This window comes from Oncorhynchus mykiss, chromosome 6, assembly GCF_013265735.2.
Source record: "Oncorhynchus mykiss isolate Arlee chromosome 6, USDA_OmykA_1.1, whole genome shotgun sequence".
NCBI lineage: Eukaryota > Metazoa > Chordata > Actinopteri > Salmoniformes > Salmonidae > Oncorhynchus > Oncorhynchus mykiss.
The window spans coordinates 26,271,454-26,288,005 of record NC_048570.1 but is presented as its reverse complement, the minus strand read 5'-3'; the positions used below and the strand labels follow the sequence as shown (position 1 = coordinate 26,288,005).

Genomic DNA, 16,552 nt, shown 5'->3' with positions numbered 1-16,552 from the left:
CCTGTCTGCATATGAGCCAGCCTGGCTCACTCCCCTCCAGGCCTGACCACATTCTGTGTCAGGGTGGGGGCTTCAGATCCCTATTAGTCAGAAGACTTAACACTACTGCACTTGTCTAAATCCTCATCGCATACTCATGGATCATTTGAGCCAAGAGGCTGGTGCCCCATTGCAGCGTGGTTGCTCAGGTCTGTTTGGGAAAAGCTGATGGATATATGGGCCTTAGAGTAGTTTAGTTTAATTTGTTGACTTTTTAATCATCCCAGTCTTGACCAATGGATTTAAAGAAAGACTCTCCAAAGGATTCCTCAGATTCACAACACTGTTCTTCACTCAATCCCTAGAGTCTCAGCTTAGGGTAAAGCCTGGCCTGATTTAAAACATCTACATATGTTATAATGAACTTTCATGGACTGTAAGAACTGTTAGATAGCACACATACAGTAATAAAAAAAATCCAAACATAATTCAAGACCCAAGACTGTGATCTGTATGTAAAATATTAACCACCAAGGGGAGCACACACAACATCTTGAGATTCCCTGGAGAATTTCCCTTGAAACATTCAAACTGCATAAATTTTTTTACAAGCACATAGGCTTACATTTACCCCCAACAACCCCCTCTAACGTATTTTCCTTTTTCCTTTATTTTTACTCCAAGGTGAAAGACTTAACTTTTGATGGGCTGCTGAATCTTCTATTATTGGCTGGCAATGTTGTAAAGAATAGGTCTGAATGTCTTTCAGAGCTGCTGTCTCTTATATAATTGTATAACAATCTATGGTGGATATAGAAATAAAAATGTAAGTGTAACAGATGTCCCACGAAGACAAGAAGGCTGGTCTCGACACCAGTGTAACAGATGTCCCACGAAGACAAGAAGACTGGTCTCGACACCAGTGTAACAGATGTCCCACAAAGACAAGAAGGCTGGTCTCGACACCAGTGTAACAGATGTGGCGGTCCCAGTTGATCGGTAGTTTATTTTCTGACGATAGACACAAGGGAGCACATTAGATGTGCAGGACAACTGTATGTTGATGGCTGTAGATTAATAATTTGTCGCTTACATGTCAATATCAGACAATATCATAACATTGACAGTGTCACGACTTCCACCGAAGTCGTTTCCTCTCCTTGTTCGGGCAGCGTTCGGCGGTTGGCGTCACCGGTCTTCTAGCCATCGTCGATCCACTTTTCATTTTCCATTTGTTTTGTCTTGTTTTCCAACACACCTAGTTTCCATTTCCCTCATTATTTGTTGTGTATTTAACCCTCTGTTCCCCCATGTCTTTGTGTGGAACTGTTTGTTGTAAGTGCTTGTGCTCTTGTTTACTGGTGCGCGTCGGGTTTTTTGTACCCATATTCTGTTGTATTTTTATGCCGTTGGTTTTTGGATTAAACTGTTCCGGCTACTACCTAGTTCTGCTCTCCTGCGTCTGACTTCCCTGCCACCAGTTACGCACCCCTTTACAGACAGAGATAGTACAAAATACAATAAACGTAAGTACACTGTATCTGATGATAGACACAAGGAAGTTTCGTGATTAGCATAGAAAAAACAGTGAATTAGCAGGGACTAATATGACCGTCACATCTCGAGCATGATAGCTATCTCGCTCTTACAGCAATAACATACAATTGCACATTCCAGGATGCCCTCGATATCTAACAGGTACTGTACACATATACTGTATACATATAAGGAAATGTACATAATGAACTCGTACACATTGTAAATATCAAAATAGAATATAGTATTTCAGAACGTGACCTAACGCTTGCATATCAATGTTATACTGGGAAGATTTGATGATCACCATCTCCCCTATCTGCAAATGTAACCAATGGCCTAACACCTTATTGATATGTAAATTCATCCAACCAATAGGAATAGCTAAACATCAAATATACATTTCTGCAGAGGCAAGTGGAAACATAACTAACCCTCTTACATAAGAAACACAGAGACTTATCAACATGTTCATGTTGGGGGCCATTCATCCACCAGCAGCACATAATCAACTCAGAGACTTATATAAAGGTTTCCTCGATGACTTTGGCAATTTGGCTCTTTGGAGAGCATAGGTTGAAAGTAGTTAAGTCAAGACCCAGTTTACATACAGAGGACAGGAGTCAAGCTCTTTTTGCAGTTCCATTTTGCTACTATATGGTGTTAGTCTGATTGATCCCTTTGGCAGGGGGCTCTAATTAACACAAGGACATTGATTTCCTCCCCCAAGGGCCTCCTGAAGAGGCAGAGACACCTCTTATCACAGCTGATAGATATTATTGCCTACTAACAAACAGCTGAGAGTATCTGATGCCAGAGTGTGGGGCAGGAGAAGGTGAGTCAACCATGCGCCGTTAGATCCCACTCTCAGGGATATTGGATGCTAAAACACATCACAGAGTGAGATTCTCAGTGCTATCATTCTAAATCATATCTTATACAGTATCAGTAAAAAGTTTGGACACACCTTCTCATTCCAAGGTTTTTCTTTAGTTGTAATTTTTTTTATACTACATTGTAGAATAATAGTGAAAACATCAAATCGATTGTCACGTCAGGGCGTGACACCGATGAAATAACACATATGGAATCATGTAGTAACCAAAAAAGTCTTAAACAAATCAAAATATATTTTATATTTGAGATTCTTCAAAGTACCCACCCTTAGCCTTGATGACAGCTTTGTACATTCTTGGCATTCTCTCAACCAGCTTCATCAGGTAGTCACCTGGAATGCATTTCAATTAACAGGTGTGCCTTATTAAAAGTTCATTTGTGGAATTTCTTTCCTTCTTAATGCGTTTGAGCCAATCAGTTGTGTTGTGGCAAGGTAGGGGTGGTATACAGAAGATAGCCCTATTTGGTAAAAGACCAAGTCCATATTATGGCAAGAACAGCTCAAATAAGCAAAGAGAAACGACAGTCCATCATTACTTTAAGACATGGTCAATCAATCCGGAAAATGTCAATAACTTTGAAAGTTTCTTCAAGTGCAGTTGCAAAAACCATAATGCGCAATGATGAAACTGGCTCTCGTGAGGACCACCACAGCAAAGGAAGACCCAGAGTTATCTCTGCTGCAGAGGATAAGTTCATTAGAGTTACCAACCTCAGAAATTGCAGCCCAAATAAAAGCTTCACAGAGTTCAAGTAGCAGACACATCTCAGCATCAGCTGTTCAGCGGAGACTACGTGAATCAGGCCTTCATGGTTCAATTTCTGCAAAGGACACCAATAATAAGAAGAGACTTGCTTGGGCCAAGAAACAAGAGCAATGGACATTAAACCGGTGGAAATCTGTCCTTTGGTCTAATGTGTCTAAAAATATAATTTTCAACAGGACAATGACCCAACACACATCCAGGCTGTGTAAGGGCTATTTCACCAAGAAGGACAGTGATGGATTGCTGCATCAGATGACCTGGCCTCCACATTCACTCAACCTTAACCCAGTTGAGATGGTTTGGGATGAGTTGGACCGCAGAGTGAAGGAAAATCAGCCAACAAGTGCTCAGCATATGTGGGAACGACTTCAAGATTGTTGGAAAAGCATTCCAGGTGAAGCTGGTTAAGAGAATGCCAGGAGTGTGCAAAGCTGTCATCAAGGCAAAGAGTGGCTACTTTGAAGAATCTCAAATATAAAATATATTTTGATTTGTTTACCACTTTTTTGGTTACTACATGATTCCATATATGTTATTTAGTAGTATAGATGTCTTAACTATTATTCTACAATGTAGAAAATAGTAAAAATAAAGAAAAGTCATTGAATGAGTAGGTATGTCCAAACTTTTAACTGGTACTATGCATGTGGAATGAGACAGATGGAGGAGTCTGGCTCACCAATAGGATTTGTTTTTGTTCTGCCAATAGAACTGTAAGCTCAGGCATGAGAAGAAATGCAAGTACAGTGTTAATGCTCCCTATTCTACTGCTATGGGAAACTGGTCTGGTCTGGTGCTGTACTGTATGTTATATGTCCAAAGAGATGTAGAGGCCATCATTTCAATCTTCGTGAGCACTATCTGTACCTTGTTTCTCTCCTCTCTCTGTGTAAGACTGCTTTAGTAAGCAGGTTTACTGCAGCAGCTGGTGACTACTGCTTTGGGGCCCACATTGTGCTGTCACCATCATCAATTCAACTAATGCAGAAACTGTGTCTAGGTGAGATTGAGGAGCAGGTGCGGGGAGCTGGAGTCATTACCCTGTGCTGATGAGAGGTCACTGTTTCAGAGATTTTGCTTTGCTATCTTGTTTTTTACTTCACTGAAGAGCCCCAAATACTTTTGACATGTATCCACCATTTTATCATCAGTAGTCTTTCTACTGTTGTGCAAGAGACTATTGTGAGTTAATCATATGTGACAAAATGAGTGAAGAACTTGTGTGAACACAGCAGGGAGCTTTTTAGGTGTACATTTGAACATGCTGCCATGCCTCATATCACATAGTACATTTTGATTAGGAAATAATGTCAGTTTAATAAATTAATTATTAATAATAAATTAAGCAAATAATGAAGAGTTAATTTTCATTGACAGGATACCTGTGAGAGCTCAGCGAAAATGATTGGGGAATTATCTTCCCATATGAACAGTGATGAAAAATTACCCTTAATTTTTGTGTCTGCAGCTACTTTCATGAACACAGATAGTATGCAATTCTCCTCAGAGACATGTATTTAATAAACACGACAAAGTCCCTCATAAACGCTCGTCAGCACGCAAGCATACAAACTCACATGCTAATGCACGCGAGTGCGTCATTTAATACCCATAAGCGCAGACTCAGACACACCCCCTTATTGCTACGAATGCTTCAGATAAACCATGAGGGCGCACTAAATCACTGTTGACTGTGTTGTGGACAACATGTAGCACTAAATGCGAAGATGGCATGATTGTTATAAAGACTGTATAAGACATGTAGTAAAACTGCACCTAACAGGAGCTAAGGATTGATCATGTAGCCTACATATGATGGAAGCGGATCATTGGCGTGAAGGGTAAGATGATATCCACTCCTATTTGATGATGGAATGAAAGGACGGGTTTCAAAATTCTCCTTTTTTCCTCTGAGTACGGACACAACATTTTGGTCTATTTGAGCGTGTGATTACCTCTCCTCCGATGATGTCTTCGATGCTCAAATACATTGGGTCAGCAATGCCGTGCCGCATCAATAAACGAGGACAAAGTGTGCTTCAGATCTTGGTGTGCCAAAATCACACCTTTGAAAATAGAAAATCTCAATGATCACTGTCCTTTCAAATGCAGACATCGGATCCAATCATGACACTGTTACAATAGCGCATATTAGACCTATTGTATCAATGCATTTTCCCAACAGTTGTTTCTGTGGATAAACTGTTTACTTTCTTATTATTGTTTTGAGGGAATTTGACAATTTGCGACACGGACAGGTTGCCTATGTAGGTTAAGTTGGATTCGTTTCACGTAGAGAGAGTGCATAACTGGCCCGTCGAACATCTATTGAAAACTAGCCTATTTGAATGTTTCAGTGTGTGCTGAGTGTATCCAGGCGACATGGCATGTGGTATGTGAGTGTAGCCAATGTTATTTGTAATAGTTTACAGTGTTAAAGTGAAAGTGGTCCCGCTTGCTTGCCCCTGATGCACTTCTGTAGCCTATGGAAAAATATATATATTTTTCTCTTCCATCGATTATATAGGCCTACATAATCATGGGCAAGTATTATATTGTGTATAGGCCTATGCATAAACCAAATAAACGATGTCTGTCGCCTACTCTGTATACTGAAGACATTACTGTCAGGTAAATGGCTATTTTCTCCAGATTGCAATGATTTCCTAATTTTCAAATGAGACAATGCGAACAGAGTAGGGCTATCACGATTCAGCCATATAATGTTAATTCTGATATCCTTTATTTCAGCAACATCAGAAGAGACAAAAAGTTACACATTTCAGAGATCCACCATAGTTTAGCTCAAAGGTGTGTTTTCTTATTTTATTAGCCTCAGGATAAATAGCCTTCTTTAACCAAAGGACATACAGTACCAAGGCAATAAATCTGCATCCTCTGTGACCGTTTATTTAAAAAATGCTGTCACTGATGACTTACCATCTAAAAGGACATTCAATGCCTTTATTAGCATGAGAGCAAATCAGGCGACTTTGTTTTGTTGGGCGATATGGATTATTATGGATTGCATAATGGTGGAAAGAGGGTATGATTGTACACACACACACACACACACACACACACACACACACATACACACACAAACACACATACGTCTGCACTTCAATGTCAGTGTTGTCAATTTACCCACTTTCTGAGTAATACTGTATATTATTAATTAATTCCAGCATCTTTGCTATTTTGGGTAGCATGGCTTACACAGATGTCAGATTGATTAGAGAATATTCATGCTTCAGTGGCATTTCAGTGGTGGCCATCAATTAGACAGCGACCAATGTAATGAAAAATAAATAGCCATAATTAAAAACATTTATCTTGTCAAATAATATTTGGTTATGCTTCATCTTACAGTCTGCCACAATATTTACTGTGTATTTCCTTAGAAATAACATTGTAAAATAGTAGTAACATAATAATAATCCAATAATGATATTGTTGACATTAATTTAAACAAACACACCATTTAAATAGTTTGATACCAGGTTGTTAGTTACCAATTGTGTTATATGGTGTAATATTAAAAAAGGACATATTTGCTGTATGTTGAAATCGGGTTTGAAAATTGCAATTACAAGATGAGTCAGTGACTGTAACCATGGTACATTATTTAATAGTATCTGTAGGTCTGGTAAGGTTATGATGGCTGTGTGTAGATTATATTTAGGTGTGTTGTGGAGACGGGGTCAGACCTCTCTCCTCAGGATGAACAGATGGTATCTCAGGGTTAGCTCATGGGCGAGAGCCAACAAGGGAGCCTCTATGTTTGTCTCTCTGTCATGAAAATATGCTTTAAAAGTCAAACGAAAAAGCATTGCAAGCAAGGTCTATGTGCAAAAATATTGAAATGTTTGCACTATTTGAAACATGGATACTCAGATACTCCCTTATTCTTGGTTTTAAACAGAGACACATTATTTATATTCCATTTCTTCATATAAATAGTGGTCAACTATACCCCTTTGTTTATTACAATGTACTGTTGTATAAGATATGAATAGCAAGCTATGTACTTGTGAAATACTCTGTGTATACTGAAAGCCACTATTCCACTGAATCTATTCTGTTGAAAATCTATTTATTGTGTGAAACAAAGAGTCAGTGATCTTGACTCTTGAAAACAAACCATTGGCATCTTATATAGCCTTTATTTTTGGGTGGGAGGGGATTGACTGTTGTCTACAATCAATGGAAAGGGAGTTATTTACTGAGGAGTTGCCAGTCACTGTTATACTTTTTGTATATATTGTCACGACTGCTCCCGCTCCCCCTCACTGGCGCTCGAAGGTGCCAGGCTCCCCAGCATTACGCACACCTGCCTTCCCCCGTCACGTGCATCAGCGATTATTGGACTCACCTGGACTCAATCACCTCTGTCATTACCTCTCCTATATCTGTCTGGTTCCCCGCTCTGTTCCCTTCTTCAGCATTAATTGTAATTTGTAGTTGTTTACCTGTGTGCTGACGCTGTTCCTCTTTTGTTATCTGTCTGTTCCTGAATAAATATTGACTCTCCGTATCTGCTTCTCATCTCCGGCGTCGGTTGTTACAGAATGCTGAAGCCTTCATACGAAGCATCGGGGAGTGCTGCCGATGGAACAGGGGGTGTCTAAGCCAGCTCGTCGAGCTGTCGCCCTAGCTGGTGCGAGATGTTCTTGCCTCGGTTGGCTCGAAGCCATCCATCCCACATCGGGCCTCAGCCGGATCGTCAGATTTTTACGCCTAGCCAGCTCATCAGGCTGCTACGCCTCCGCCGGATCACCGGGCTCCCACGCCTCAGCAGGATCGACAGGCTTTCACGCCCCAGCCGGATCGTCGGGCTCCTATGCCTCAGCCGGCTCGCCAGGCTCCCATGCCTCTGCCGGTTCGTCGGGAGTTTACACCCAGCCGGCTTGTTCAGCGCCCGTGCCTCAGCCGGCACGTCAGACTCGCCCAGGTGGGACGCCAGGTGGCACCCCTAGAGGGGGGGTACTGTCACACCTGCTCCCGCTCCCCCTCCCTGGTGCTCAAAGGCGCCAGGCTCCCCAGCATTATGCACTCCTGCCACCATCGTTACACACACCTGCCATCCCCCCGCCATGCGCTTCAGCAATTATTGGACTCACCTGGACTCAATCACCTCTGTCATTACCTTAACTATATCTGTCTGGTTCCCCGCACTGTTCTCTGCTTCAGCATTAATTGTCATTTGTCGTTATTTACCCGTGTGCTGACGCTGTTCCTGTTTTGTTACCTGTCTGTTCCTGAATACACTTTGACTCCCCGTACCTGCTTGTCATCTCCGGCGTCGATTGTTACATATATACATTTTCCATTTTGTTGTATTACAAGCTGAAATTTAATTTAATGTAATGGACATACACAAAATAGTCAAAATTGGTGAAGTGCAATGAAAAAAATAACTTGTTTCAAAGATAAAATATATGTTTTAAAACTGAAAAGTGTTGCGTGCCAATCTATTCACCCCCTTTGCTATGAAGCCCCTAAATAAGATCTGGTGCAACCAATTACCTTCAGAAGTCGCATAATTAGTTAAATAAAGATGGCCGCCCACCAAAAATCATGGCCCAGGCAAGGAGGGCATTAATCAGAGACGCAACAAAGAGACCAAAGATAACCCTGAAGGAGCTGCAAACCTCCACAGCGGAGATTGGAGTATCTGTCCATAGGACCACTTTAAGCTGTACACTCCACAGAGCTGGGCTTTATGGAAGAGTGGCCACAAAAAAAGCCATTGTTTAAAGAAAGAAATATGCAAACACGTTTGGTGTTCGCCAAAAGGCATGTGGGGTGGCAGCGTAGCCTAGTGGTTAGAGTGTTGGACTAGTTACCAAAAGGTTGCAAGATCGAATCCCCGAGCTGACAAGGTACAAATCTGTCATTCTGCCCCTGAACAAGGCAGTTTGCCCACTAGGCTGTCATTGAAAATAAGAAGTGTTCTTAACTGACTTGCCTAGTAAAATAAAGGTGTAAAAAAAAATATGGAAGAAATTACTCTGGTTAGACGAGACAAAAATGTAGCTTGTTGGCCATCAAGGAAAGCGCTATGTCTGGTGCAAACCCAACACCTCTCATCACCCTGAGAATACCATCCCCACAATGAAGCATGGTGGTGGCAGCATCATGCTGTGGGGATGTTTATCATTGGCAGGGTCTGGGAAACTGGTCAGAATTGAAGTAATGATGGATGGTGCTAAATACAGGGAAATTCTTGAGGGAAACCTGTTTCAGTCTTCTAGAGATTTGAGACTGGGACAGAGGTTCACCTTCCAGCAGGACAATGACCCTAAGCATACTGATAAAGCAAGACTCAAGTGGTTTAAGAGGAAGCATTTAAATGTCTTGGAATGGCCTAGTCAAAGCCCAGACCTCAGTCCAATTGAGAATCTGTGGTATGACTTAAAGATTGCTGTACACCAGCGGAACCCATCCAACTTGAAGGAGCTGGAGCAGTTTTGCCTTGAAGAATGGGCAGAAATCCCAGTGGCTAGATGTGCCAAGCTTATAGAGACATACCCCAAGAGACTTGCAGCTGTAATTGCTGCAAAAGGTGTCTCTACAAAGTATTGACTTTCATGGGCGTGAATAGTTATGCACGCTCAAGTTTTCTGTTTTTTTGTCATATTTCTTGTTTGCTTCACAATAAAAAATATTTTGCATCTTCAAAGTGGTAGGCATGTTGTGTAAATCAAATGATACAAAACTCCCAAAAATCTATTTTAATTCCAGGTTGTAAGGCAACAAAATGGGAAAAATGCCAAGGGGGTGAATACTTTTGCAGGCTACTGTTGGTTTGGATCCTTACACAATCATTCCCAAAGTGCTTGAAACAAACCATTGAATTATGGTTTAGTGACTCTTTTTCTCTAGAGTGAATGATTACAGATACAGATATCTGTACAGATACAGTTTTGCACTATTTTCATGACCAGACTTTGTATGTAAGATCCCACTAAGACTAAGTCTGATTTGCCATTACAATACAATACTGATAATTTACGACCTCTTAGAAATGCAGTTCTTTTTTTGAGGGGAACATCCACAGTTTCAGTATTTGTTACTTTAATTGTTTCTCTCTATTTAAATGTCAATTTTTGGGCCTTGTCTATATTAGTACACTCTTAGAAAAGCGGGTTCCGAAGGGGTTCTTCGGTTGTTCACATAAGAGAACACTTTTTGGTTCCAGATAGAACCCTTTTTGGTTCCAGGTAGAACTCTTTTGGGTTCCATGTAAAACCCTTGATGGAAAGGCTTTTACATGGAACCCAAAAGGGTTCTACCTGGAACCAAAGGGTTCTAGCTGGATCCAAATAGTGTTCTTCAAAGGGTTCTCCTATGGGGACAGATGAAGAACCCTTTTAGGTTCTAGATAGCACGTACTTCTAAGAGTATGTTTCTCAAGTGTTGATCTTGTCCAAGATATTAGTCTTAGATTTAGATGCTGTGTAAAGCATCTTGGCAATATGATGGGCAGTAAAATCGAGATTTCCCACTCTCCTAAAATTAGAACAACCTTGTGCGGGACACTGCAGAAAAGCACACCGCAACATGATACAATTAAATCCTTCATCTGTTTCTTCTCAAGCTGTGTGAAAATCCACAGATTACAGGCTTCAAGTTTAAGATGCTTTACTAGATGTGAACTTTTCCTTCTTTTCATTGGATCTGGAATGAAATAGGCCTACCGTATGGAAGATAAAAGTGCTGAATTAAATAATCATTTGATTATTTATTTTGTTAATCTCTGTCATCATAACATGTTAATGTCTGTGTAAAACCACTTCTGTGTATGTTTTAATATGGATATAAAATGCTTTTCTCTTTCTTTTCTCAGGCCATATTGATCTTGAATCAATCTGAATGGGGAGATCGGAGGAGTCCCTATAAGATGACACGCACAGATCCCCCTGATATACTGGTATCTACTCTGTGTCGGGACATCAAACTAAATCCCATCACTGGGCACTCCATTTCGCTCAGCCCCTTCCAACAATGTGACTCGCAAATGATTGACAAACTGGAGCGACACACGGAAACCATTAACAAAAGACACTGCCGTAGCTTTGACTACCTTGAGTCATTGGACGACCCACAGCCCGTTTCTGCCTCAATGGAGTATCCTTACAAGAGGACTGAGCATCAGAGGATGCATAAAGAGGTGACCTGGAATGGCCTGGATCATCCAGGACACCTCCGTTTCTCGTCCCCTGATCTGTTCAACATTAGACTACCCCCACCACAGCATGCCAACCCAGACAAAACCACCACGAGGTCAGATTCAAAGAAAAGGACAAGATCAAAAAGTGCTCCCAGAGTCAAGACCACCCTTACCCCTGTGCCCATGTCAGTCTCTTCACCGGTAACCAGGAGAGGACGAGGTGTCCCACAGGCTGTACCAGACGCCCCTCTAAGGACATCTGAACCACACCGGGACTCTTACTCCTCTAACCAGGCTTTTTCGAACGAGGTACACCCTATAAAACTGCAACCACACTCTCCCCTCTACGTCTCAGACTGTTTCTCTGAGGAGAGTAAACAGGATGAGCCAGCCATCACTCCTCATGTCAGGTGTCGTGTGGATATCAAGCCAGATGCAGCGGTCCTGCAGCACACATCCAGGAGGTCTCAGAGCATGAGGACTGAACATCCCTGGCAGAGATACTCCTACTTCAGTCAAAGCAGAGGTCTGTCTGTGCCACGGCAGGTACGGACACCCACACCAAACGACTGTTACAGTGGCGATTATCGACAAACATATCAGTACACTACCTGCGGGCCCCCCAGCTACATCCAGCCAGTAGACATGCGAAGGGTGCCCTCCACTATAATGCCAAGGGAATACTTGTCAAGGGAGCAGAGGACTCTTTCAAACCCCAATATACCCACTAAATTCTTCTACACTGAGGATCCGACCAGATACCCTGTCCACCCCTCTGCTAGAGCGTACTATCAGGATGATAATTCCAGCCTCACCAGCCAAGACAGTACTCTTAATGGTCAGTATGTGCATGATCCACGGACTCGCTGGGTTCACACTCTCCCAGTCCGGCCATATTACACAGAGCAACACATGTCCAGCAGAGACCCTGTGCAGGCTGTCTATACCAGACCTTACTCCACAAGCGAGGCAGGGCCATACTTTGCTCAAACACAACAGGCAAGAGCATACTATGGGGAAGAACCCAGGGGCTATCCCTGTCAGTCTAATGGCTCCAGGATGTTATACAGCAAGCCGTACAACCCTCCAGCAGAACAGTATATTCCTTACAGGGCATATCACACGGAGGGCCGTCGACGTACACAAATGTCCCAGGCCTATGCAGATGACTGGTATTGTTCAAGTATATCTGGATACTCTAACCAGTCCACTCAGCTGACACCACAGAGAGTAAGACAAGAGCCAGTAATGTCCCCCTGGTTTGAAAACAGTTATGTGGAGCCAAACAGACTGGGAGCAGAAGTCAGAAAACACTCAAAGTCCTGGGACAATATTCTTTATCCTCGTCATGACAGGGAGCAAGCAGTGCCGTGTGGACGCAGCTATGATAATCTGTTATACCAGGGGAGACATGCTCTGTTTCCTAATGATACACCAAAGCCAGTTATACTCAATCTATCTAGTTCACCAAGGCGCTATGCTGCCCTGTCCCTCTCTGAAAACTCCTTAGAGAAAGGTCCAAACAATCCTGGAAGGAACACTAAGGCTGGGCTATGGTTTGTAACTCCTGAGATCACGATAACCGACAATGACATACGCGCACGCAACCACAAACTGCAAGATGTGCGTTCAGCCACCTGGGATGCACTGGATTGTGAAAAGGTGCCAACTCTAAATGTTCTTCGTCATCAAGAGCAGCCATCTGAGTCAGCGGAGCTGACCAAAGACAGACAACACAAAGATTATTCCCTGCAGCAGAGCCTAGAGCAACTGGACGAGCTGCTAGCTGATCTTGTCACTGACTACAAACCCTCGACCAGCAGGCGGCCTAGTCAGGATCTAATGGACCAACTAAAACAGTTGATTAGTGAGGATGATGAAAAAGGAAAGCTAATATCTTCAGGCCTAGAGAGTCTAGGAGGCCTAGAGAGTCTAGGAACTCTGAGCTCACCAATCGCCTCCACTAAAACCAGCCCTGACACAATCAAAGACCCAGACAGTGGGTGTGATGGCTTACAGAGCATACAAAGGAGTCCAGAGGAGATCTCCCCAGACCACAGCACAGACGACGATGACACCATGATGTGTGCCAACAAGAAGTGCAAGCGGACAGAGACCCTGTTCAATGCCTGTCTTTACTTCAAATCCTGTCATAGTTGCTACACCTTCTACTGCTCCCGGAACTGCCGTCGGGATGACTGGGACAGCCATAAAGAGAACTGTCTATATGGGCGTATCAGTAGTGTGTGCAGGCACATGCTGAAGTACTGCAGAGAGAAATCTGAGATCCATAAAGCCTTCTCTCGCATTGCCAAAGCTGGCTACCTTTCCAGAGGGAGAGGCATTCTTTTCCTGGGCTTTGCTAGCCCAGGGACTGCTGACAACTTCCTGAAGGTTGGGCTTGAGAGCCTTGTCATGTCCCCAACATATCTGTCTCTAAGAGAGCTGGACAGCTTCAAAGACAACCTGGGGGATTACTGTAAGGACCTGCAGCAGGCTGGCAATGAGTATGACCCCAATGAATGTTTTCTCTTGAATGTATCCATAGCTGTTGGTGAACTAGTGCCTAACAGACCTTCACCAAGAGTCCAAACACCAACAGTCCGAAAATATGCAAAGATTTCGTTGGCCTCCTCCAGCCCAGATAAAAAGGTCTTCAAGAAGGAAAGTGACATGGAGACACTCATTCTCACCCCGCCACCAGGCACACCTGATATTGACAAAGAGGGAAAGGAGGGTATGAAAGCCAGAGAGATCTGCTTTATCAATATCCAACGTGAGCTCAGGACCAGGGGAGTCTTCCTGCGTCATGAGTATCCCAAAATATACCGTCAACTCTGTGAATTTGTGGAGAGCAACAAGAGATTCACGCCCACTACCATTTACCCCATAGATAAGAGAACAGGGAAGCAGTTCATGTGTATGATCATGGCTGCTTCTGATCCCAGAACGCTAGACTGGGTGGGTACCCCCCATCTCCTGGATGATATTATATAGTACTGACCTGTGCACCTCTGATGTCACCTATATGTACATGTATGTACATGTGATTTAACAGATATTTATGATGTATTTTACATCAGAAAGGAAGATTGTTAAAGGGATACTTCAGGATTTTAGCAGTGAAGCCCTTTATCTATTTCCCCATTATCACATGAACTCGTGGATACTATTTTATGTCTCTAACTAGCACAATTACTAACTAGCGTTAGCGCAATGACTGGATGTCTATGGTAACTGCCAGCATGCTAGTAGATACCATAGACTTCCACTCTTCGTGCTAACGTTAGTTAGCATTGGCTCGCGAAACTACCTCTAACTTCCTTCAAACTGGATGCAGAGACATAGAAATGGTATCCATGAGTTCATCTGACTCTGGGGAAGTAGAAAAAGGGCTTAATTGCCAAAATCCTGAAGTATCCCTTTAATAAGACTACCAGTAGTAATGTTTGCATATGAATCACTAAGAATTAGATATCATTTAGAAGTGATTCATGCAAACAATGTGCAGGAAAGGTTGACTGATGTTGCACACACAAACAAACTATAATGTAACACTTTATCATTGTCGTTTTTGGTTGAAGTAGCATTGTTTTGATCCTGTTACACTGAAATAGTTTGATCTGCATGTAAAATGGTCATACTGTATTTACAAGTCATTATTTAGTTTTAATCCCTGTTTAGACAAGGTACTGTCTGTGTTGATACCATATGAACTGGGTTGGAACAAGCACAAATAATAAAAAATATAACTGAATATAACTGAGGGAGGCACTACTATTAAGAGCATTTCTAAAGTAAACTAGATTAAAGCTTCAAAGCATAATCTCCACTAGTGTTCTACTTGTTGAAGCTTTTCTCAGCAGCTGGAATATATTTTTAAAATACTGACCGTTGTATTTCTGCAGATGCTTCAATATATCCAGAAATGATTCTAATTTGAATATCAAGAATCTCTTGAAATTGCTGTGTTGTGCCAGGGTCTGGGTAGAAATCTTAGTTAATACTCTTAATATCACTGCTGATAATAATACTTTCATTATGGCTACATATGGATAAAAAAAATCAGGTGTCTACATCTAGGCTCTGAATCCTCTCACCCCTTGAGTTTCCCAGTTGTTGATTTTGTTTCAGGCATTTGAATTGCACCCTCTTTCATCACTTTGTTTAGATTTTGTACTGATTCTACACTGCTAAATTCATTGTAACACGCTTGATAACTTGTTTGATAGTGGCCTTCAGTAGAAAATGCATTTGACAGAAAGCAATGTGTGGATTTGTTTTGTAAGGCTTGACTCTTGACTGTAAATTAATGTGGTGCATTTGCTTGACATTGCAAATGAACATTTATTTTGCCTAAAGCACGTTATTTATATTCAGGTATTTTAATATTGATTATGCTCATGATAAGACTGACAATGGTTATAATAAACTGACATTCAATGCTTGGGAATTGAATATTATTTTCGAAGATATATGAAATATTAGTACTACTATTTTTGGTTGATGAAAAAATGTTTTAACTAACACATTTGTTGAAGAATATCTATTAATATCCTATTCCGCCCAATGTATTTCATACCTGTAAATGAACACACAAATGCAATAAAAAGAAGAAACAAAAGAGCAACTTAACATTTAAACAGGACATATTGGTAATGATAAGTTGGAGCTTTGAGCTGCTATGAGCTTCTTTTGCACTTGAACATACATTATACAGAATGTCTCCTAATGCATCTACACAGCACTGAAACAAGCATGTTATGTTTCCATTGATAGAGCCTGACAAATCTAAAGTTGCTATTTTTTCCTCCTGCAAGATGTCACCCAATTTTCTATTTGTGACGTTTATAACCCATGTATAATAAACCGAAAATAAAGATTGACCTTTCTCTTTGCATTTCTCTTCTAGAGTAAACCATGCAGAGCCTTATATTCAGACATATCAAGGCTCTCGAGTAAACTGTACAAATCACTAAAAACAATGATCATACAATGTGATACATAGACTAAGTTGAAGGACACATTAACAACTTGGTATTTAGTCTTTCCCCTTTATTTTTGTTGGTCTTACAATTTAGGACCAAAATAAACACTATGTATATGGAAAGTCTGTAGTTATTCACACTTCTATCAGATAGCCCTGAAGGACAGTCGGAATTACTTGAAGACTGAATAAATTGAACATCCTCGTCTA

At 41.6% G+C, this 16,552-nt stretch overlaps 1 protein-coding gene across 1 annotated transcript; it reads left to right on the top strand.

Annotated features, from left to right (window-relative positions):
• The first annotated feature begins 4,837 nt into the window (after positions 1 to 4,837).
• LOC110525606 (apical junction component 1 homolog) lies at positions 4,838 to 16,247 on the top strand. Its single transcript, XM_021605884.2, has 2 exons — positions 4,838 to 5,020; positions 11,032 to 16,247. Exon 2 carries the CDS (start codon positions 11,086 to 11,088, stop codon positions 14,350 to 14,352), a length of 3,267 nt encoding a protein of 1,088 aa, XP_021461559.2. The 5' UTR covers positions 4,838 to 5,020; positions 11,032 to 11,085; the 3' UTR covers positions 14,353 to 16,247.
• The last annotated feature ends 305 nt before the right edge of the window (positions 16,248 to 16,552 follow it).